At 41.9% G+C, this 24997-nt stretch overlaps 1 protein-coding gene across 1 annotated transcript in view; it reads left to right on the top strand.

Moving 5' to 3' along the window:
- The window catches only part of abcc4 (ATP-binding cassette, sub-family C (CFTR/MRP), member 4), a 458391-nt gene that overhangs the window by 390490 nt on the left and 42904 nt on the right, over positions 1-24997 (top strand). The window contains exons 27-28 of the mRNA XM_048598320.1: positions 1088-1177; positions 13216-13388. Coding sequence (XP_048454277.1) covers positions 1088-1177; positions 13216-13388 — 263 coding nt within the window. The remainder of the gene's footprint in view (positions 1-1087; positions 1178-13215; positions 13389-24997) is intronic.

The raw sequence follows: 24997 nt of genomic DNA, 5'->3' as shown, positions 1-24997 counted from the left end.
CCTGATTTACAGCATCCGTAGTGCTTTCAGGTTTTTATTTTTTATAACATTGAGGTGTGTCTTTGAGATAGTAAATTTATTTTCTCTTTTAACAGCCCTTTGTCTAATCCAAATACTTCACGTATTTATCTCATAACATTGGACTATAAAACATTAATTCTTCTAATATCAGTGCCATCTACACTGAAGCCACTCTTGATAACACAGTTAGAGATATTTTTGTATTGTATTAAATGCTAGGGCAATTAAAATAAACTAACAAATCACCTGATGAAAAATGATGCTCGTATTTACAACCTGCTCTGTTTATTACATGAACATTAGTTCATTTTATTTCATTACACAAATGCTTTGATACTTTTAAAATGGAGGTTCCATGTACTTTTTTCTTCTGTTTACTTTTTATACATAAATATGTGTATTCAAGAAATAAACATTCCTATAGATGTTGGTGTTTTTGTTAAATCGTTGACACTCTTCATAAAATAGATTAATTTGTTAAGCATGTTCTGTTGTGTAATGATTGAAATAACTTGTGCTTGTTTTAAATATCTTCTGGTTGAAAATTGAATCAGACAGTTTAGAAATTTCACTAATTGCTAAAGAAAATTAGATATTTTTAATCCAATTGTCCTTTGAAGTTTACCCATTGACTAGACTACATAATCGTATCAGTTATTGTTGACACAAAGGAACAAACAACAGTTTCACATTTGCAGATTCAGTAAGAAGCTAGACATGAAGTAGATCTTTCATGTGAAATTGCTGAGTAAGGGTAAAGTTTATTTTGCACTGATGAAGTGATCTTCCTTAATCCTCAAAGGGCTATAACAATAAAAATAGAAAATTGCTAGAAATGTTCAGCAGTTTAAACGGCATCTGCACAGAGATGAACAAAGTTCCAGGTTGACTTGTAATTTGACTTCACTCTGGTAACCTTTCATGCAGACTTAATACAGTCAGTCATTCTGTGATGGAGCTGAGAATTTGACATTTCATATGCATTTTACTCATGAACCTGACTGATCAAATAGCCTTCTATTCCATGAGTGCAAAATACAAAAATCTATTTTTTTTTTGCTATCAGGACCCAGTTTTATTTACTGGTACCGTAAGAAAGAATCTGGATCCCTTTGATGAGCACAGTGATGAAGCACTATGGAATACATTGGAAGAGGTAAGAAGTGCATTGGAAAATCATCCTGTGCTTTGCAAACAGAGTGTTTTTAAATACATGGTTTGCTTTGACATGTTCTTGGTTCATGCACATTATTATATACACTACCAGTCAATTTTGTGGAGAACGTTTGAAAGCTGCCTTCGTTTTGGATGCTGAACAGCCTCCGGCTAGGACAACAAGTAATATTTGAAAGGGCTGCTACGGAAAGCCATCACAAAGTTTCATAAACTAAGAGCATGAATCTGGAACCAGGAGTCGCAGCAATGTACGTCTTTTTCCACCCTATTACCACATAAATCTCTCTCTCCCTTTTTCTTCCTCACCTTCTGTCATTTCCAAAGATAGGGAATAATATGGCCTTGCACTGTTTGCAAACGCAAATGCATCAAAGTAGAAAGACATTTTATGTCACTGAATTGAGGTCCTGTAAAAAGATTCCTGTTAGTAACTCATCTCAAGATTTTAAAACTCTCAGTATTTCGAGTTGTTCTTGAATGTAGAATTGGAGAACGTCACATTGAATCCTATCTAAGAGTATTGATTCTAGCAATTTGTCCATTCCTATCAGGCCTATTCCTTGCACCCTTTTTCGATTAAGGAACATCTGCAAACCCCCAGTTCTCTGGTACCTCGCATGCATCTACTGAGGATTGGAAATTGATCCTCAGAACATTCACTATTTTCTCCCTGCCTTTCTTTTAGCCCTAAAAATAATTCATCCAGCCATGGTGGTTTTTCCACTTTAAAGGAGGTCAGTCCCTTCACTACTTCCCTTCTCATTGTGCTTGTTTTATCGAATATTTCACATTCCTCTCGTTTAACTAGAATCATAGAATTTTACAGTACATAAAGAGGCCATTCAACCCATCATATCTGACTCCCAAAATAGCTACCCAGCTAGTTCCAATTCCAGCATTATCTCTGTAGCTGTTTAACTTCATCACTTTCCAATACATATCCTGCTCTCTTTTGAAACTTCCTATGAAATCCGTCTCCACCACTCTCCCAGGGAGTCTATTCCAAATCCTAACAACTCTCTTGAGTTTCTTCTCATCTCACTCCCAGCTTGCTTGCTGGCAATCTTGAAATTGTGATCCCTAGTTACTTACATAACAACCAGTGGAAACAGAATATACTTCTTTACCCTGTCAAAATTGTTCATGATTTTGAACACCTCAACAAGGTCACCCCTTAATCATATCAACTCCAAGGAGAATAAACCCAATCCCTCTCATCTTTCCTTGTTTCTAAAATCCTTCATTCCTTCATTCCTGGTATAATTCCAGTAAATCTCCTTTGGACTCTGTCTGAACTTCAATATATTTCCTTAAATAAGACACTCAGAACTGAACAGAATACTCCAAACGTGGTCTAACCAATGATTTACGGAGGTCAAGTATCTCTTCCTTACTTTTGTACTTTATGCCTCTATTTATAAACCCAAGGATCTTGTAAGCCGCCTTAACAACTGTTTTGACTCGCCTGGCCACCTTCAGAGAATGATGCATGTGAACCCTGAGGTCCTTGTGCTCCTGTACTCCCCTCAAAGTTGTACCATTGAGCCTGTATTGTCTCTTCATGTTTCTTTCATAGAATCTCTACAGTGCAGAAGCAGGCCATTCGGCCCATTGATTTCACACCAAACCTCTGAAAACCATTCCACCCAGACCCACCCCACTACCCTATCCCTGCATTTCCCACCCTATACACTACAGGCAATTTATCATGGCCAATCCACCTAACTTGCACATCTTTGGACTGTGGGAGGAAACTGGGGCACCCAGAGTAAACCCACGCAGACACAGGGAGAATGTGCAAGCACCACATAGACAGTCGCCTGAGGGTGGAATTGAACCCGGGTCCCTGGTAATGTGAGGCAGCAGTGCTAACCACTGTGCCACCATACTGCCCTCAGGAAATTGCGAATTGCATCTGTGCCTCGAACACACAGTCTCCTGATTCCCTAGTCAGGCACGTTATCCATTGCGCCACCGATGCATTACCTCTCATTTCTCTGCATTGAAATTCATTTGCCAGGTGTCTGTCCATTTGGCCAACTTGTCAATGTCCATCTGAAGTCAGCCAGCATCATCCTCACAATTCACCATTGTCCCCAGTTTAGTATAATCTGCAAATTTAGAGATTTTTCCCTCAATACCCAACTCCAAATAACTTGTATGAATCAGAAAAAGAAAGGGCTCCAACACTGATCCTTGGGGAGCATTACTGTTGACTTGTCTCCAATCTGATAAATGCCCATCTATCCCTACCTTCTGTTTTCTGTCTTTTGGCCAGTATCTAATCCATTCTGCCAAGGATCTACCAATCCCAAACATTTCTAATTTGCTGTTGAACCTGCCATGTGACACCATATCACATGCTTTCTGAAAGTCCAAATATGAAATATCATCAGCAGTGTTCTGATCTACTGCCTGTGTCACCTCATCAAATAACTCAATTACATTTGTCAGATATGACCTGCCCTTAACAAAGCCATGTTGACTGTCTAGTCGTAACTTATTTTTCTCTCTAAGCATATATTTACTTTATCACGTATTTTTGTCTCCATCTGTTTTCCCACTATTGGTGTCAAGCTGATAGGTCTGTGGTTTCCTAGGTTATTCTTTGTCCCTTTCTTAAACAATGGTGTCATTATTCAATCCTCCAGTCCACTGATATTAATCCTGTGTTCAGAGAGCATGGAAAATTGCTACTTTAGTTTAGTTTGCTCCTTTAACTCTCTCAGCAATCTAGGATGCATCCCGTCTGGCCCTGGTGACTTCTCTACCTGGACTGCTGCCAGCCTTTTTAGCACCACTTCTTTAGCTTTCACTATACTGCTCAGTTGCTCAACAGCTGTTTTCAAATAGGCCATTGTCACCATCTTCCAATTTATCAAAGATAGAAGCAAAATATTCATTTAGTACCTCTGCCATATCCTTTGCTTCAGTATGCAGCTTACCCTGTTTGTTCCTTATGGGCCCCACTCTATCCTTCACTAATCTTTTTATATTAATATGCTTGAAGAACATTTCAATATTTGTTTTAGCAAGCCTGCCATCCTTTCCTCATGCTTCCTCTTAGCCTTTCTTATTCCAGCTTTCGCCTGTCTCCTGCGTTTGAGATACTCTTCCTGATTTCTTTTCCTATTATTATTCCAGTATGCATCAGGTGCCTCCTTTTTCTTCCTTATCTTCTCGTCAATATCCTTAGACATGCATGGTGCTCCAGTTTTGGATACCCTGTATTTATTTCTCATGGGTATGTACCTGGTTTGCACCCTATTCATCTCCCAGGATATCTGCATCATCCCTCTCCTTTGTGAAGACAGAGAAAAAATACGAAGTAAAAAACCTGCCTCCATCTTCTGCATCCACGTCCAACTTATCATGTACATCTCTGACAGGCCAACTCTTTCCTTAATCAATAATAAAAGCAAAAGTGTGCAGATGCTAGACACCTGAAACAAAAACAAAAAGTTCTTGGAAAAACTCAGCAGGTTTGGCAACATCTGTGAAGAGAAAAACAGAGTTTTTGAGTCTGTGACCCTTCATCAGTATTAAACAAAAGCTGGGAAAGGATGGTATTCATGCTAGGGGAAGTGAATAGAGTATATGGAGCTAGAGAGTGAAAAAAAAAGGACAGGTAAACAAAGAGATTGCTGACGATAACCAAGAGAGAGCTAAATGCTAGATAGGGTGCTAACAAGAAGTATAAATGTTTGGAGTCCCCCATATAAAACGGTCCGGAGGTGGGGGGATGGGGTCACAAACACAGAGAGGGTTTCCACGTTCTGAAATTGTTAAATTTAGTGTTGAGTCCTGAAGGCTGTAAGGTACCTCGGCAGAAAATGAGGTGTTATTGCTGCAGCTTGTGTTGAACATCACTGGAGCACTGCAGGAGGCCTGAGACAGAAATGGTGGTGTGAGAACATGATGGTGTGTTGAAGTGGCTAGCAACTTGGGGTCACTTTTACAGACTGCAAAGCGGTCACCCAGTCTGTGTTCGTGTCTCAGTGTAAAGGAGACCACATTGCGAGTAGCAAGTACTGTAGAATGGATTGAGTGAACTACAGCTAAATTGCTGCTTCATCTAGAAGGTGTGTCTGCACCTTGGATAACTAAGCTGGAGGAGATAAGCAGGTAAGTGTTACACCTTTTGTGATTACAGGAAAACGTGCCATGGGGTTATGGGGAGGTGTCGGTAGTGGATAAGGCGCAAACCAGGGAGTCCCAGAGAATATCATAGCATCATAAAATCCCGACAGAAAGTAGTCCCTGCAGAATGCTGACAAGGAAGGGGAGTGGAATGTGTGTCTGGTGGTGGCATCCTGCTGGAGGTGGCAGAAATACGCTTATGATGCTTTGGGTACAGAGGCTGGCGGGGCCCAGTTGGCATTGTGGGAGGGAAAAGAAGAGGTGAGGGCAGTTGGTCAGACATGGCTGACGGTTTTGTCAACCATCATTACGGACCAGACCAGATCCCCTCAAAATATATTAAGTAGGCCGCCTAGGCCCTAACATTTTCTTATTTCAAAGGTGAATGTGAGGTACTGTGTTCCAGATGCAATTTGATTGGTCAAACTACACGATATGAAGCAAAACATAATTCGTTCAAACACTATAGTTAAAATACAACAAAAGAAAGAGAACTTTGAAATAACTCCACTGGAAATCTTAACAGAATAATAGATTATTTTACTACTAAACAATAACTGTTCCAATAGAGTAACATCCCATAAACACACCCTTAGCAAAAGGCAAATTCAGAATGCTGATTGTTTGACATGCAACTCCCCCCAGCAGGCAGAGAACCCCAGCTTATGACTGTAACCAAGGGAGGGAAAGAATAGCTTTCACTTCCTCAAGACCACAATGGCAACTGCTGAAAGCTAAACTAAAGATCCCTGGTTCTGTGGGAGCTCAACTACCTCCATTCAGGCTGCTTCTATTGTTCCAACTTTAAAAAAAAAACCAAGGCCTCACAAGCTGTTTACTCTCTTACCGGCTATTTGGTGTCTCTCATTCAATCTCTCTTTTTAAAAAAAGCAGGTCAAAATAACCTCATAAAGTCACAGCATTGTCACACCGTGATGGCGTGAAATCATTAGTTGAGGAAAGAGGTGAACATTTCTGAGTGCCCCCACCCCCCCAAAAGGTGGCATCATTAAAATAGATGCAATGGAAACTGCGATAATGGAATGGCATTCTTACAGGAAGCAAGATGTGAGGATGTGCAGTCAAGTTAACTGTGGTAATCAGTGGGTTATTAATAGATATTGGTGGCCACCTTATCCCCAGAAATGAAACTGATGTTGAGGAAGGGAAAGAAGGAGTCAAAGGAGAATTTTTTAATCATCTGCTTGCTCTTAATTTGATAGTATTACCCTTTTGTTTATTGTCAGGACACGTCTACATTGTGCCCATAAGTCTTCATCAATTTGTCACTAATGCATCAATTTGTCACTGACTTTTCAAGTAGCTGTACCATTTGAAGTAGCTATAGCTTTTCCCAGCTATCTCTCAGCTTTGTCAAGTTTGCCTTCCCACCAACCCCCCACCTCAATTAAGAACTATTACTCCTGTTCTATCTTTATCCCTTTCCATTATGATGCTACATCTAACTACATTATGATCGCTTTCTCCAAAATGGTCATCCATCTGCCTATCTTCATTTCCTGATTGCATCTTCTCTTGTTGGACTTGTAATGCGCTTGCTAAAAAATGCTTGTGTAAATGCAGTTCAAGAATTTTGTGTCCTTTTATACCTCTCACATTGTAACCCAGTTAATATTTGAGTAGTTGAAGTTCCCAACTGTTCTTGCTCAACTTAGAAGTTTGCCTACATGTTTGATCTTCTAATTCTCCTCTACAATCTGGGGGTCTGTAATACACACCAGGCAGTAAGGCTGCCTGTTTTTTGTTTCTGAGCTCAACCCGTGTCATTTGATGCTTTAGTATGTTGTTTTGCCTCAGAGTGGTATTTGATTCTTTACACCACCACCTTTTCTTTAAATCCCTTTCAATGGCAGCAATGGGAACAGGAGCAGATGTGAAAAAGGTGAATTTCGAACCCAACTTTCCAATATAACCTTGCAGTGGGAGGTGTTGATGCTGGAGAGGGGAAATTTTGAGGCTGCTTACTTATAGAATAGAATCCATAGAATCTCTACAGTGTGGAAGCAGGCCATTCGGCCTGTTGCGCCCACACTGACCCTCTGAAGAGCATCCTACCCGGAACCATCCCCTACCCTATCCCTGCATTTCCCACCACTACACTGCGGGCAATTTAATATGGCCAATCCACCTAGCCTACACATCTTTGGACTATGGGAGGAAACCGAGAACTTGTCCAGAACTTGAGTATTGCTGAGAATAAAGACATGCTGGCAAAACTTTTGTCTTCAAGTGATCATGGCAAATTCACAAGAATAAGAAATCACAAAGGGAATAACAATTTATACTCCATGTCAAGAGGTCACTGATCCTCTTTTTCCCAACAATGCTGAAATTGAGGATGGTGCTGTGAGGCGTCTTGCTGTCTTGCTCACCTCCCACCTCTTTGTACAATGCTTCCCTTTTCTCTGGTCCAGTTCAAGCGATGAAAGTAGTCAAGGGGAGCAGGGCACTACAGATGACAAATTGAGAAATAAGATCCTCTGTAGACATTTTTTACCTGCTACCGCATTACCTGAGCTGGGATAGCAGCAGAAGCCTAACCCCAGCTGTCTCATGTCAAAATATCAAATCATAAATAAAAGCAAACCACACAACTTCTGATAGTTTGTTTGATATTGGATATTGCTCTTTCACTGAAGACAGAGGTTACGGTCCATTAGTCCATTGATAGCTGAGGTTCAGGAAAGGAATAGTGTAGTTCTTTAATTTATTAAGCATTGATTGGAAAAATGTACTGCATTTACTTCTGAGTTAATTTGCTGAGCTATATATAGCCTGTTCTTGTTTTAGTCCTAATTGTTTCTTTTACTGAGAGAAGTTGTTGTCCAGGAGGTGGTACCAAAGGACCCTCAACCCTTGAACTTGTCTAACAAATTTGAGATTGGTGATGGAAGGGTGCAGTGCAGTAAGAAATGAAATTAAGTCAACAGCAATAAATTATATAGAGTTGGAAGATGTAGCATAGGTGTTAGTAGAGTTGAGGAACTGCATCAGAAGAAAGACCATCATGAGAGTTTGGTAGAGGCCTCCTAGCAGTAGTCCGGATGTGAGCAAGAAAATAAATCAGAAGGAAAAATTGCATGCAAGAAAGACACTAGTACAATGATCATGGGGGACTTTAGTATGCAGGTGGACTTAGGAAATTTAGGTTGGTAGCGGACCTCGAGAAAAAGAATTTATGGAATTTCTACGAGATGGGTTTTGGAAGCAGCTTGTGGTAGAGCCCACTACGGAACAGGCAATTCTGGATTGGGTGAAGTGTGATGAGGCAGACTTAGGGAGCTGAAGATGAAGGAACCCCAGGCGAACAATGACCATAATATGATCGAATTCAACCTGCAGTTTGAGAGGGAAAAGATTGAATCAGATATGACGGTATTACAATTGACTAAAGTTAACTACAAACATATGAGGAAGGAGGTGACTGGACTTATTTGGAAGGGAAGCCTAGCAGGGAAGACAGTGGAACAGCAATGGCACAAGTTGCTGGAGGTAATTTGGGAGGCAAAGCAGAAATTCATCCCAAGTAGGAAGAAGAAACATATTAAGGCAATGATGAGGCAACGACGACTGACAAGGGAAGTCAGGGACAGTATAAAAACAAAAGAAAAAACATACAAAGTGGAGAAGATCATAGAATTATAGAGTCCTTACAGTGTGGAAACAGGCCATTCAGCCCAACAAGTCCACAACGCCCCTCCGAAGAGCATCCCACCCAGATCCATTCCCCTACCCCTGCATTTTCGCATGTCTAACCCACCTAACCTAAACATCCCTGGGCACTATGGACAATTTAGCATGGCCAATCCACCTAGCCTGCACATCTTTGGACTGTGGGAGGAAACCGGAGCACCCGGAGGAAACCTACGCAGACACTGGGAGAATTGGCAAACTCCACACAGACAGTCGCCCGAGGGTGGAATTGAACCCAGGTCCCTGGCACTGTGAGGCAGCTCTGCTAACCACTGAGCCACCATGCTGCCCAAAGATGATTGGGAAGCCTTTAAAAAAACAGCAGAGAGCAACTAAAAAAGAAATAAAGGGGGAAAAGATGAGAGTAAGCAAGCTAGCTATTAATATGAAAGAAGGTTGCAAGAGTTTTTTAGATATCTGAAAGGTAAGAGAGAGGCAAGAGTGGACATTTAACCACTGGAAAATGAGGCTAGAGAAAATAGTGGGGAACAAAGTCATGGCAGAGAAACTGAATAACTACTTTGCATCAGTTTTACACCAGCAACGCACCAGAACTTCGAGAGAATCAGGAGGCAGGAGTGAGTGTAGTGGCCTTCACTAAGAAGAAGTTTCTGGGGAAGCTAAGATGTCTGACAGCAGATAAGTCACCTGAATCAGATGGACTACACTCCAGAGTTCAGATGGTCAAAGCTGAGGAGATTGTAGAGACATTGGTGGTAAACTTTCAGGAATCACTGGAGTCAGGGAAGGTGGGAAAAGTGGCTAATGTAACATAAAAGCATAGAAAATAGGTACAGGAGTAGGCTATTTGGCCCTTCAAGCCTGCACCACCATTCAGTACGATCATGGCTGATCATGCAATCTCAGCATCCCATTCCCGCCCTCTCCCCATACCCCTTGATCCCTTTAGCCATAAGGGCCATGTCCAGCTCCCTCTTGAATATTTCTAATGAACTGGCCCTAACAGCTTCCTGTGGGAGAGAAATCCACAGGTTCACAACTCTCTGAGTGAAGAAATTCTTCCTCATCTCAGTCCTAAATGGCTTACCCCTCATTCTTAGACTGTGACCCCTAGTTCTGGACTTCCCCAACATTGTGAACATTCTTCCTGCATCTAGCCTGTCCAGTCCCATCAGGATTTTATATGTTTTTATGAGAACCACCCTCATTATTCTAAATTCCAGTGAATACAAGCCCATTCAATCCAGTTTCTCCTCATCTGTCAGTCCTGCTATCCCAGGAATCAGTCTGGTGAGCCTTCGCTAGACTCCCCTGATAGCAAGAATGTCCTTCCTCAGACAAGGTGTGGCCTCACCAAGGCCCTCTATAACTGCAGCAAGACATCCCTACTCTGATACTCAAGAATCACTATGAAGGAGAGCATGCCATTAGCTTTCCTCACTGCCTGCTGCACCTGCATGGTAACCTTCAGCGACTGTTTCACCATGACACTGAGGTCTTGTTGCACCTCACCTCTTCCTAAACTGCCACCATTCAGATGATAATCTGCCTTCCTGCTTTTGTGACCAAAGTGGATAACTTCATGTTTATCCACATTATATTGCATTTGCCAAGTATCTGCCCACTCAGCCAGTCTGTCCAAATGACCTTGCAACATCTTAGCATCCTCCTCATAGCATACACTGCCACCCAGCTTAGTGTCACCTGCAGTTTTATAGGTATGGCATTCAATTCCTTGGTCCAAATCGTTAATGTATATTGTGAACAGTTAAGGTCCCAGCACTGAACCCTGCGGCACCCCACTCATCACTGCCTGCCACTCTGAAAAGGACCCGTTTATTCCACTCTCTGCTTTCTGTCTGCCAACCAGTTCCCTATCCATGTCAATACATTACCTCCAAAAGCATGAGTTTTAATTTTCCTTACTCATCTGTGTGGAACCTTACTCTTGTGTGGAACCTTGTCAAAGCCTTTGAAAGTTACACAACATCTACTGATTCGCCATTGTCTACTCTACTGGTCACATCCTCAAAAAATTCCAGAAGATTTGTCAAGCATGATTTCCCTTTAGTGAATCCATGCTGACTAGGACCGATTCTGTCACCACTTTCCAAATGCTCAGTTATTACATCCTTAACAATTGACTCCAGCATTTTCCACACCACTGATTGTCAGGCTAATTGGTCTATAATTCCCCATTTTCTCTCTTCCTCCTTTTTTAAAGAGTGGAGTTACATTTGCTATCCTCCAGTCCATTGGAACTCTTTACGAGTCTACAGAATGCTGGGAAATGATTACCAATGCATGCATTATTTCAAAGGCCACTTCCTTAAGTACTGAGGGATGCAGAGCATCAGGCCCTGGGGACTTATTGGGTTTTAATGCCATCAATTTCTCCAAAACCATTTCCTAACTGATAAGGATTTCCTTCAGTTCCTTTTTTACGTTTGACCCTCTGTCCCCTATTATTTCGTGAATATTAAATGTGGCTTCCTTAGTGAAGACAGATCCAAAGTATTTGTTCAACTGGTAACACCCCTGTTTAAGAATGGAGGGAAATAGATGACAGGAAACTAGAGGCCATTAGCCTAACCTCAGTAAGATTTTAGAGTCCATTATTAAGGATGAGATTGCAGAGTATTTGGAAGTGCATGGTAGAGTAGGGTGAAGTCAGCACAGCTTTGGCAAGGGGAGGTCATGCCTGACAATATTTGTTAGAATTCTTTGAGGAAGTAACGAGCAAGTTAGACCAAGGAGAGGCAGTAGATGTAATGTATTTGGATTTCCAGAAAAGTCTTTGACAAGGTGCCACAAAGGAGACTGCTAAATACAACGTGTCCATGATATTAGGGGCAAGGCACTGGCATGGGTAGAAGATTGGCTGACTGGCAGAAGGCAGAGAGTGGGGATAAATGAATCTTTTTCAGAATGGCAGCCAGTGACTAGTGGAGTTCCGCAGGGTCCAGTGTTCAGCTTACACTATTCATGTTATACATTAATGATCTGGGCAAAGGAACTGACGACATTGTTGATAAGTTTGCAGATAACACTTGCAGGTGGAGGGACAGGTATTATTGAGGAAACAGGAAGGCTGCAGATGGACTTGAACAGGCTAAGAGAGTGGGCAAAGAAGTGCCAGATAGTCTACAATGTGGGAAAGTGTGAGCACTTTGGTGGAAATAGAGGCATATACTATTTTCTAAATGGAGAATAGCTTCAGAAATCTAAAGCACAAAGTGACTTAGGAGTCCTAATTCAGGATTCTCTTAAGCTTAAGATGCACAGGTTCTGTTGACAGTTAGGAAGGCAAATGCATTGTTAGCATTCATTTCAAGACAGCTAGAAAACAAGAGCAGAGATGTACTGCTGAGGCTGTACAAACCTCTGGCCAGACTGCATCATGAGCAGTTTTAGGCCCCATTATAAGAAAATGTATGCTGGCGTTGGAGGGGTCTAGAGAAGATTTACAAGAATGATCCCAGGGATGACGCGTTTGTCATATGAGGAGGAATTGAGGACTATGGGTTTAGAAGGATGTGGGGGGTTCTCATTGAAACTTTCAGAGTACTGATAGGCCTGGGTAGGGTGGACATGCTGATTGTTTCTCCAGTAAAAGAGACCATGACCCAGGTGGCACAACCTCAGTAAAGGGACGACCCTTTAGAACTGAGGCAAAAGGGAATTTCTTCAGCCAGCAGGTGGTGATTCTGTGGAACTCAATGCTATAGAGGCCTGTGGAGGCTAAGTCATTGCGTGTATTTAAGACAGAGATAGCTAGGTTCTTGCTTTGTAAGTAGACCAAGGATTACAGGGAGAAGGCAGGATAATGGGGATTGAGAAACAAAGCAGCCATTAAGGAAAGGCAGAGCAGTCTCAAAGAGCTGAATGGCCTAGTTCTGCACCTGTATCCGATGGTCTTCTGGACTTTGCTATCTCATTGAATCAGAAGGATATTTATGAAATAGCTGAGCTCTAAATTGCCTGTGGTTCCAAAACTATTTCTTAACATGATGGAAATTTTCAAAAATCCTCTGTCACAAGTATTGGGATCCTTGGTATTTAATGAGCATGTAAATAACATTGTATTCCATTTCAAATACAAATTGCAGAAAGACCAACGGTAAACTGCACTGCAAGCATTCTTTGACTTTCTTTAAATTGATTCTAATACTATGCTGTTCAATTGTATGATTCACTTCATAGGTGCAGCTAAAGGAGGTGGTCGAAGAACTGCCAAATAAGATGATGACAGAACTTGCCGAAGCTGGTTCCAATTTCAGCGTTGGACAAAGACAACTTGTATGCCTTGCCAGAGCAGTTCTCAGGAAAAGTAAAATACTTATCATCGATGAAGCAACAGCAAATGTGGATCCTCGGTAATGACCTGTTCTTGAAGTGCAATGATTTGCTAAAAGTGATCATATACTGGTGTTGTGACAACACACTGCAAGTGTTGCTTACAAAGAATATTAGCAGCAGTGCGTTGAAGCAAGGTTCTGTGGTAACTCATTTAATTTCTGTGATAACCAGCAATGATGAAAACATATATTTAAAAATTGCAGCATTGCAATTTGTGTTGGATTCCTCTAATTTATATTTTGATTTTAGCATTCATGAAACACCAAGTACAGAAAAGAAAAGCTGCCACATTTTTGTAATTCTACCATTATTTAAGCTGGCAGTATAGTGTACTTTATCTAATGGTATTTCAGCAGCCTTTTTTTGAAAAAAAAGTAGATGTTGGAATAAATTCTACAACTCTCCAACAGTTTCATTCACATCACTACACAGTGAAAATGTGTAGAGACAATAACTGTCCATCAGGATTTCACAGAATATTTCTTGAATTATTGTAGTCTTCTAGATGTGTAAACAATAATCAAGTTTAATTTACAATGTACAGTAAAATGATAAGATAATTAATTGGAACCAGTACATAACAAAGTTATAGGAACTTGAAAAAGTAGAGGATTGGAAGATTTGATTTAACCCATGAAATTTCTTCCAACTTTTAACTCACTTTCACCAGCTGGGAGTAATTATCACAGAAGCTCTTTCTTTAGTCAGTCTGGGATTTGAATTAACACTATATCAACTCACCACAGCACATTGTGTATTACCTATGGTTTCTTATGAAAATACTTCATAAACATCCTATTTACATTTTACATGACATCCAAAATGATCTTTGAAGAGAGGATATAATCTAATTTATTCTCAAGATTTTCCTGATCGTCCCTTGAAGGCTTCGATTCTTAGGTTGGACCTAATTTTCTCGGCACCAAGCAACCATTACTCATTCCTTTGCCTTGACTGAATTTGAGTTCCGCAATCACTGTTGCCATCAGAGTTCTGAGGAAGGGTCATTCGACCCCGAAACGTTAACTCTGATTTCTCTCCACAGATACTGCCAGATCTGCTGAGCTTTTCCAGCAATTTCTATTTTTGTCACAATCAGGCCTAATTGTATCTTAATTCGATAAGCATACAAACATTGCAAGGATGATCACTGCACACAACCAAAGTAAGAAACTGTTTTCCCTTTTACTGGGCCACAGGTGCTGCAATGCTTTCATAACCCAATCACCAGCCTGACTGAAATCAGGACAGATCAGGTCCTTTACTGCCGCATATATTAGGTAGCCTGATTTATCCTTAATTGTATTAAAAGTTAAAAGCATTTCAAGGGGATCAAAGCAGCTCTTGAAAGGAAGGATTGAAACCTATAAATGAGAAAGAATGTGCAAAGTCAAAATAATTGCTTAAGACTCATGTTTGGCTGCTAGCTTATAAGGTGCAATGTACAATAGTGTCTTTCTGGACCTGGGTTCAAATCTTACCATCCCTATAGTTGTCTCATAACATGTCAGAACGGATTGATTAAAGATGTCTATAATAGTGTTTTAGCAAAATTTCAAACAATGTAGAATCCTACACTGCCAAGACTGAGGTTACGTTTGGCATTATACAATCTGAAAACACCCTGAAGGACTTTTACCCCCTTCTCTATTATATATACTATATACATGTACAAACACATATAGTCATACACTAATAGCCCAAGGTAGTTTAACAATGACACTGGGCCATTGGGAGGAAATGTGGATAAACCACTTGAATAAAACAGCAAAGATTTGAGAAAGGGAACTCAACAGATGTCTTATTTGGACTAAATAGTAGCGAAAGAAGTTGAATATGTGTAAGTGCAACATCCTGCATATTGGAAGTGAAGTTTAAAGACACAAGGACTTCATGAGTGAGGTTAAAACCCATGAACTGCTTATTGTTGATGAACACCCCTCCATTCTTGATTCTTAGCAGGGTAGACCTTTGAGTGCTAACTTCATAGATTGTCTGACAACGATGAAAAAATTAGGTTTGTCATCAGTGCCTGCAAGTAGTTCAATCTCCTGTGCTCTTTCAACCCACCATGTATTCTTTATTTCATGGGATTTTTGCTGTACTACTATCTTCAACTACTTGCAGAAGTGCTGCTTTTCTCTTCAGCAGAGGTCCTGAATCTCTTCCTCATTTTCTCCATGATGATGTTTCATGATAGGTGTAATTTAGGGCCAAGCAGGTACAAAAGCCTTAGTATAGCTCCTGATAATTCGAGATTGGGAGGTTGGCTGATTGTGAAGGGCAGTATTGGTGGCATCCTTGAAACGTTTGATAATTTTTTTGTGATATTCCTTCTGTTTGGAGCCACAGTGATGGAGATGGTTGAGGCCACAGAATTATTACGGTGCCTGTCGTGGTTGTAACAAGGCCAGCCAGGTGGACCTCATAGAATAAGAGTTCCCCAATTGGGACTGTTAACTTGGTCTAATAAGAGAGCCCAGACTGACAGATATAAATAGGAGTGTCAGAGGTTCTGTTCACTCTGAGATTTGGCTCTGATGAAGCCAGACCAGTGTCAAATATTATGCACATCAATAAAGGGTTACTTGGTGATGGGATACTGGCCCCTGTGGCGACAACAGTAAAAACAAAACTGAAGAAATTCACTCGCAACAGTCGTCTTTGAGTTGGGGGTAAGCATTTCTGGCATCATGCCCTTATTGGGAAGCTTGACTCATTCGATCTTGCCATCAAAGATTGGGCCCAGTCTGAGTAGAAAGTGCATTATTTTTTCAGGCACATGACATTGGGGCAGATGAAAAGAAGCAGATAATTCTCCTGACAGCTTGTGGATCTGCAGCTTTTTCCTGAGGCACCAAATACTAAAATCTTTTAAGAGTTGATGGATATGGTCAGAGAACATTACGACCCCAAGTCTCCTCTAATTCTGAAACACTATCAGTTTTACGCAGCTGTTCGAGTCCGGGGAATCCAAATCAGTATTTTTAGCTGGTTTAAAATGACTGGCAGAGGCATGTGACTTTGGTTTAGCCCTTAATGAGATGCTGAGAGGCCATTTAGTATGTGGGATTAATGAAATAACCATGCAAAAGTGCCTACTAGCTGAAGCCCAACAGGCACTACAACTGGCTCTGTCAATGGAAAATGTGGCAAATGGAGCATACGGTATACAGGGTATACCGATGGAAGTGAACACCACCCTAGCGAGGTCAACTGAACTCTGGGGACATCATTTGAGTGAAGACAATTGCATAGTCTCACTCAGGACATATCCTGAATGGAGGGACTCTAGGTCAGCCCACAGCAAAACCCTAAAACCAAGCCAAGCCTTGACCAAACGGATAACATTTTCTTCAGGATCTGGGTTGGCAAGCCATTGTAATTGTTGCTGGTATGCAGAGTGAACACCGTAAGAGGCTCACTAGGCCTGAGTTGAGTAAGAGAACTCGTAGGCCGTTATCTAGGAGAGTGTACACCCTGAAAAGTCTACCTACGTCTGGGTTGGAACAGTTAAATTGCTTAGCAACATCATAATCAGAACTGTTCAAAATAAACATCTGGTTAAATAGTCACCAAGTTCTAATGGAGGTTGATGCCTGTTGCAGCTGTATCAGTGATTGCAGAACCAGTCTTTAACATGGTGGCTCAGCGGTTATCTCTGCTGCCTCACAGTGCCAGGCACCCAGGTTCGATCCCAACTTGGGCGACTGTCTTTGTGGAAGTTTGTACATTCTGTCTGTGTTTGCATGCGTTTCAGGTCAAATTCAGGGTGGGCTCTTAGTCTAAGTGTGTACGATTACCTTTTAGAACACCATCCGGGAAACCAAGTAGCAAATGCGGATCCCTCAAGCCACCTCCCGCTACCAGATACACCACCAGTGTTGCCTCCCCTCAAAGACTCCATTCAGGTTTTAAACTTTCTGGACATCCTTTTGTTCACCACTGACAATATCAGACTCTGGACACAAAAATATCTGCTCCTGGCTGAACTAAAAGAGATGGTGGTAATAGTGGAGACAAAAGGGTCATCACATCCAGATTGAAACCTCTCTAGATTTGGCAAAACCAGATCACATTTTAATATGGGGAGCAAGAGTGATTGTCCCGAGCAAAGGTCACCGCCAGATAGTGGCAGAATTCCACGAAGGTCATCCAGAGGTGTCCAAAATAAAGATGTTGCCAAGACGTTATATCTGGTGGCCAGGATTGGATGCAGACGTAGCCTTGTTGGTGGGGTGGTGCCCAGAGTGCTAACAGTGACAAAGCTACCGGCAGCAGCTCCCCCATGTTCATTGGAATAGCTGGATAAACCCCGGCCCTTTCATGGGCTCAAGGTTCTTAATCATTGTGGACGCCCACTGAAAGTGGTTGGATGCGCATTCAGTTCATTCATCAAACATGGGGTCAACGATAGAAAAGCTGCGAGCATCTTTTGCAGTACACAAGCTCCCTGAAGTGTTGGTCACAAGCAACAGACCATCATTTACTAGCAAGGAGTTTGAGTATTTCCTAAAGTTAATTGGCATTCACCACATAAGGACAGTTCCAATGGTCAGGTGGAAACAGCAGTCCAAATTGCAGGCTTAAAGAAACAGCTCACAGCTTCACTCGAAACCAAACTGTCCCAGTACCTATTTGATTATTAGATCAGCCCTCATGCAACTACAGGGATAGCTCCCGCAGAGTTGCTAATGGGGAGAAGACTCCACACCAGGTTAAATCTGCATGGGTGATGTGAGGTCAGCTCCCGTGATTTACAAAGTTCAGGTAGGTGAGGCGATCCAGAACAACCATGTGGACCACATGAAATCTGCAAACTCTCAAACGGGGCATGAGCAAAACATACCCAGTGCCTCAGAACAGCCAGAAAGGCTGTCGGAAGCCGTGGGTACTCCCCCTCCATCTAGTGTCGAAGAAACCTTGGAGTTTGAGATGGACATAGCAGATGGCGTACCTCTTCTCCTTTACTGCCTGAAGAAGAGAAGTCGCAGGCAATAGTCCAGAACACGCCGCCCGTATTCAAGTCTGAGTCGAAGGAACCGGACTCAGTGCAAAAATGCCCCCGGAGATGCTACACGAGAAAGAACAGGCCTACATCCCTGGACTCAGATGGGGAGGGATGTAGTGATTGTAATGAGGTCAGTAAGGTGGACCTCCATAGAATGAGTCCCTTGACTGGGGCTATTAACCAGGTCCAATCAAGGAGCCGTAGCTGACAGATATAAACAGGAATGTTAGAGGTTCTGACAGCTGGCTCTGAGGAAGCTGGACCAGTGTCAAGTACGATGCATGTGTATACAAAGGCTAACTTGGTGTCTGGATATTGGCCTCTTTGGTGTTGTTTCGATGCCAAAGGAGAGCATTCAGTCCATTATATCTGCACCAGCACTATTTTGTAGTTCTAATCATCTGCCTTTTCCCCGTATCCCTGCACACAATTATTATCCAACAAACCGTCCAATGCTTTTTTGAATGCTTCCATTGAACCTGCCTCCACCACATTTCCAGGCAGTAACAACACAGTGTGTGAAAAAAAAATTTCTCACATCATCTTCGCTTTGTGTGCACGTCACTTTAAATATATGCCCTCTCAATCTTGTTTCTTTTATAAGCAGAAACAGCTTCAGCTTGTCTATTCTGTCCAGCTGGCTCATGATTTTACAAACCTCTATCAATCTCCTTTCAGCTGCCTTCTGTCCAGGGCAAGCAATCCCAACCTCTTCAATCTATCAGTTGAAGTTTCACATACCTGGAAATATTTTAGTAAATCATTTCTGCACTCTCTCCAATGCATTTGCATCTTTGTGATAATGTGGCATCCACCACCACACACAATATTTCAGTTGAGGTCTAACAAGTGTCTTGTACAAGTTCAACATTACATACTTGCTCTTGTACTCTACCCTGCTATTAATCAAGGCAACAACAATGTATGCGTTATTTACTGCTCACCACACTTGTCCTGCCACCTTCAATTGCCTTTGCACAGGTGCTGCCAGCTCGGTATACTGCTGCATCCCTTTTGGAATTTACTCTCCATTCCATATTGTCTTTCGGTGTTCCTCTGACCAAAATGCATTACCGCCTACTTCTCTGCACTGAATCTCATCTTGTTCATTCTACAAGGAGTTTGGTCAAGCAGTCATTTGTACTTATATGGTGCCAGTGTTATGGACATCTCAGTGATCTCTTGCTTGAACAAGTGCCAGTGTTCAGACCATGGTGCTGCCACAAAGACTTGCGCTCGCCCCACTGTTAAAATAAGTTGTTAGTCATGACAAGCTTCTACATGTTTCAGAGATTTGTAAGAGCTAAGAGTTGATGCCTCAAATCATTGGAGAAGAGCCACCAGTGGTCCCTTTGCAAGATCCTCCAAGTCAGGTGGTATGAACAGTGTCCAATACATCTCTCAAACCAACTTGACCAGGATCTAGCCTTCCATATGTGCAAAAACCAAACTCACTAGATCTGCCTCATACAATGACGAGCTCAAATAGGCACAATTTTTGCTGGCTCAAGGTTTTGTGCTGTATTGAGTGTATTTTGAAAATATAGAGCACTGTAGAACTGTCAAGGTGTCACATTATTTTAATAACCTGATCTTTAAGAAATTGAAGAAAGAAAGCCATTTTGCCAGTGTCTGGGAGTTGAAAGTATCTGCTTTAACAACTTGAATGGCTATTTGTTGATATTATCCTAAGTGCTACCATTGTAGCATTATTAATTGTTGACTGCTTTCCACAATCTATCATTATCACCTCAAAGGTTATTAAAGGATTAGCCGTCTGTGATGTGGTGCGTGTTTGTTTTTTTTTCACAAGGGACTAATTGCATGGGTGGTTTAAATGAATTGAATTGTTGTTTATGCATGTGAGTTTTTTTATATGGTGAAATTTGTATTGCTTATTTAGAATCATAGAGTCCTACAGCACGGAGACTGGCCACTTGGCCCAACCTGGTCCGTGCCGACCAAAATGTCCATCCACGCTAAGCCCATTTCCCTGCACTTGGCCCATATCCTTCTAAGCCTTTCTGATCCATCTATTCATCCAAATGCCTTTTAAATGTTGTTAATGTACCTGCCTCAACAACTTCCACTGGCAGCTCATTCCATTTCCGTACCACCCTCTGTGTAAAAAAAGTTGCCCCTCAGGTTCCCATGTATTCTTTCCCCTCTTAGATTAAACTGATGCCCTCTAGTCCTTGATACCCCAACCCTGGGAAAAAGAATGAGTGCATTCAACCCATCCGTACCTCTCATGATGTTATACACTTCTATAAGATTCCCCACTCAGTCTCCTACACTCTAAAGAAAAACGTCCTAGCTTGTCCAACCTCTCCCTATAACTCAGTCCCTTGAGTCGTGGCAACATCCTTGTAAATTTCTTCTACACTCTTTTCAGTTTAATAACGTCCTTCCTATAACAAGGTGACCAAAACTGAACACAGTACACCAAGTGTGGCCTCACCAATGTCATGTACAACTTCCCAACTTCTTTATTCAATACCCTGAATGATGAAGGCCAGTATGCCAAAAGCCTTCTTCACTGCCCTGTCTACCTGTGACTCCACCTTGAGAGAACTGTGCACCTCAACTCCAAGGTCCTTCTCTTCCACTACACTTCTTAAGGCCCTACAAGTCACCATGAAATTCCTACCTGGATTTGAATTTCCAAAATGCAACATCTCACACTTATCTATATTAAACTCCATTTGCCATTTCTCGGCCCACTTCCTCATCTGGTCAAGATCCTGCTGCAATTTTTGATAACATTCCTCACTGTCCACAATACCGCCTATTTTAGTGTCATCCACAAACTTACTATTCAGGTTTTGTACATTCTCATCCAAGTCATCGATATAGATAACAAACAACAATGGGCCCAGCACCAACCCCTGAGGCACACCACTAGTCATAGGCCTCCAGCCAGACAAGTATCCTTCCAGTATTACCCTCTGCTTCCTACCATCAAGCCAACTGTGTTTCCAATTTGCCAGCTCTCCCTGGATTCCATGTGATCTAACCTTTCAGAGCAGCTGAGCATGTGGAACCTTATCACAGGCCTTACTGAAATCCATATAGACTATGTCTACTGCCCTGCCCTCATCAACCTTCCTGGTCACTTCATCAAAGAACTCTAACAAATTTGTGAGGCATGATCTCCCATGCACAAAGCCACGCTGACTACTCCTAATCAAACCCTGTCCCTCCAAATGAATGTATATCTTATCCCTCAGAATCTTTTCAAGTAACATACCTATCACAGATGTTAAGCTTACTGGTCTATAATTCCCAGTTTCTTGAATAAGGGCACAACATTCACTACCCTCCAGTCTTCTGGGACCTTGCCTGTGGCTAACAATGATGCAAATATATCAGCCAGGGCCTCCGCAATTTCTTCTCTAGCCTCTTGCAGGGTTCTTGGATTTATCTGATCAGGCCCAGGAGATTTATCTCCCTTCATACATTCTAATACTTGCAACACAGCCTCTACTGTGATACGAACTGTCCCCAAGATATCGCCACCAACTTCCCCAAGTTCCCAAGTCTTCATGTCTTTCTCCACAGTAAACACAGAGGAGAAGTATTCATCGTCCATCTCTTGTGGATTCACGCATACATGTCCACTTTGGTGCTTGAGGAGTCCTATTCTCTCTCTAGTTATTATTTTTCCTTTAATATACTTAAAGAATCTCTTTGGATTCACCCTAATCTTCTCAGCCAAAGCTATCTCGTGCCCCCTTTTTGCCCTCCTGATTTCCTTCTTCAGTAAACTCCTGTATCCCCTATCCCAGCTGCCTGCTCCTGAACCATGCCTTCTTTTTTTTTTCTGGTGTTAGCCTCAATATCTGTTGTCATCTAGGGTTTCCTACTCCTGCCAACCTTGCTTTTCACCCTCACAAGAACCTAAAGATCTTAACTCTAGCTATCACACTTTTAATGGCCTCCCACTTGCCAGAGGTCCTTTGCCTGCAGAAAATATACTCCATCAACCCATGCAAGCTCCTGTCGAGTTCCATCAAAATTTGCCTTGCTACAGTTTAGAACTTGAATCTGTGGACCAGTTTTGTCTTTTTCCATAACTATTTTAAAAATAATAGAACTATGGTCACTGGTCCCAAAGTGCTCCCCGCTGTCACCTCAGTCACCTGTCCTGCCCAAGAGTAGGTCAAGTTTTGCCCCTTCCCAAGGAGGACTCTTTATGTACTGCTTAAGGAAACTTTCCTGAACACATTTAACAAATTCCACCCCATCTACATCTTAACATTATGGCAATCCCAGTCTGTTAGGAAAATTAAAATCTCCCACTATGACAACCCTATTGCACCTGCAAGTCTCCTCAGTCTCCCTGCAAATTTGTTCTTCTAATTCCCGATGATTATTAGAGGACCTACAGTACAACCCCAATAATCTGACTATCCCCTTCTTATTTCTTAGCTCTACCCACAAAGCCTCACTGGATTATCCCTCAGTTATTTCACCTCTGACTGCTGCTGTGATACTTCCCTTAATCAAAAATGCAATTCCCCCTCCCCTCTATCCTCCACCTCTGTACTGCCTAAAGCACCTGTACCCGGCACATTAAGCTGCCAGGCCTGTCCCTCCCTTAGCCATGTTTCTGTAATGGCTATAATATCCCAATTCCATGTACCTACCCACGCCGAGTTCATTGGCCTTACCTGCCAGCCCTTTTGCATTGATATAGATGAAATTTAATCCAACATTCCTCGCTCTCTGTTCTGTTCCATCCTGACCTGTCTTTTCAACTTGCTATTTCTGATTGCTGTATCTCTTTCCAGTCTCACACTTGCCTCCCTACTGTTTAAGATCCCATCCCCGTGGCCAATCTAGTTTAAACCCTCCCTTGCAGCACAAGCAAATTTACCCATTAGGTTATTGGTCCCCCTCCAGTTCAGGTGCACCCCGTCCCTCTTAAACAGGTGATCTCTGCCCCTGAAAAGATCCCAATGATCCAGGAATCTGAATCCCTGCCCCCTGCACCATTTCTTTAGCCAGCATTCATCGGCCATATCCTCATGTTCTTAACCTCATTAGCACGTGGCACTGGAAGTAATCCAGAGATTACCAACTTCGAGATCCTGGTTTTTAACTTTTTTTTTTAGAAGGCAGCTCGCCTCAGCACTCAGCAACTTCTGTGGCCATCTTTGAGCTGCGTCCAGGGTAGCAGGCCCTAGAATCTTGCCATTCAGGGCACATTCTTCTGAGTTGAGTGTTGTCCTGCATACATACATCAGGAATGAAAACGCAGGCCCAAGTGTTGTGCTATTTGTTAGCTTTGTATCAAGAAGATGTAATTAAGTTCTATTAAAGTGTCCATTTATTGTAAATTATGGTTTTTAATAATCTATTCAATAGTTTATAGCCTATCCCATTGTCTGAGGTGTTGAGTCCAAACATCCAGACTTCAGCATGCCTTGCCCATTCAGTTAAGCTTTCTAAGAGTTGGTTACACCACATAAAGCCCTCTTGGACTGTCCACCTCTCTGATTTATCAGTCTTGTGTCATCCTGGGAGCCAAAAGAACAGCTAGATTCTTTTTTGTAATACTGATCTTAATTACTCTCCCAACCTTGGTGCTTTATCTCTCATTGACTCTTTTACAGCCTTTTACACAATTGTTGCCATGCTATTCCTCTCCAGTGTCTGTCCTGTATTTTCATGCTTGAGAGTGCCTTCACTTCATTCTACATTACCCATCAAATTGCAGCTGGACTGCAACTTTCAGGGTCTTTAATGCTCCACCCTTGAGCTGTTCTCTTCCTTACCTGAATATAACGCCTTGATAATAACATCAGCGAACTTTGGATCAACATCCACAAATCTGCTAATATTTATCTCTGTTCCTTCGTCCATTATAGCATCCTCTTCTTTCCCAGAATGGTGAAGTTAAGGCTCCTTTAATGATTTATCTGGGAATCTAACAGTGAGGCAAAAATGGTAAGGTAAAACAGAATTGTAGATGCTGGACATATGAAACAAAACAAATTACTGGAGAAATTCAGCAGGTGTAGTGATTGGAACAAAGTGAATCTTGTTGACTACAAGATCCTTGAATGGAACTGTTAACCTGGGCCAATCAGGAAGCCCTAGCTGACCAATATAAACTGGGGATTTGGAATCTCCTCAGTATATGGAACTGACTCTGAGCTGGCTGGGCACAGGCAGTGTACTGAGCACAAGTAAACAAAGGGTGACTGAGTGATGGGATACCAGCCTCTGTGCAGTTATTTCGGCAGGTCTGACAGCATCTGTGGGGAGAAAGTAGAATTAACTTTTCAAGTCTGGTGACCCTCTATCATGGATCACTGTAGACATGGTTGATGTGGAGTAACTTGCAATGAGCTCTTCAGACTTAGACTCCAATTGAGTATTTTTTTTATGGTGAACAGACAACAGACTGCAATTACCAGCTCCAGCTAGTAACGTCTGATAGTTCCTGAACAGTAAACTGTGGTACATTACTGAGCTTTGCTCTTGTAGCACAGTATGTTGAAAAATTACCGTTACCACTCGATGCTATTTTAACATTTACCAGTAAGGAAAAGACAGTGCTTTCTGACACCCAGAAGCATGTGCAGTGGCAGCAAAACCTTTTTAAAT

This window comes from Rhincodon typus, chromosome 6 (assembly GCF_021869965.1).
Source record: "Rhincodon typus isolate 14 chromosome 6, sRhiTyp1.1, whole genome shotgun sequence".
Classification (NCBI taxonomy): domain Eukaryota; kingdom Metazoa; phylum Chordata; class Chondrichthyes; order Orectolobiformes; family Rhincodontidae; genus Rhincodon; species Rhincodon typus.
Note: the sequence above shows the minus strand (reverse complement) of the source record. Positions and strands in the feature narration are given on the sequence as shown.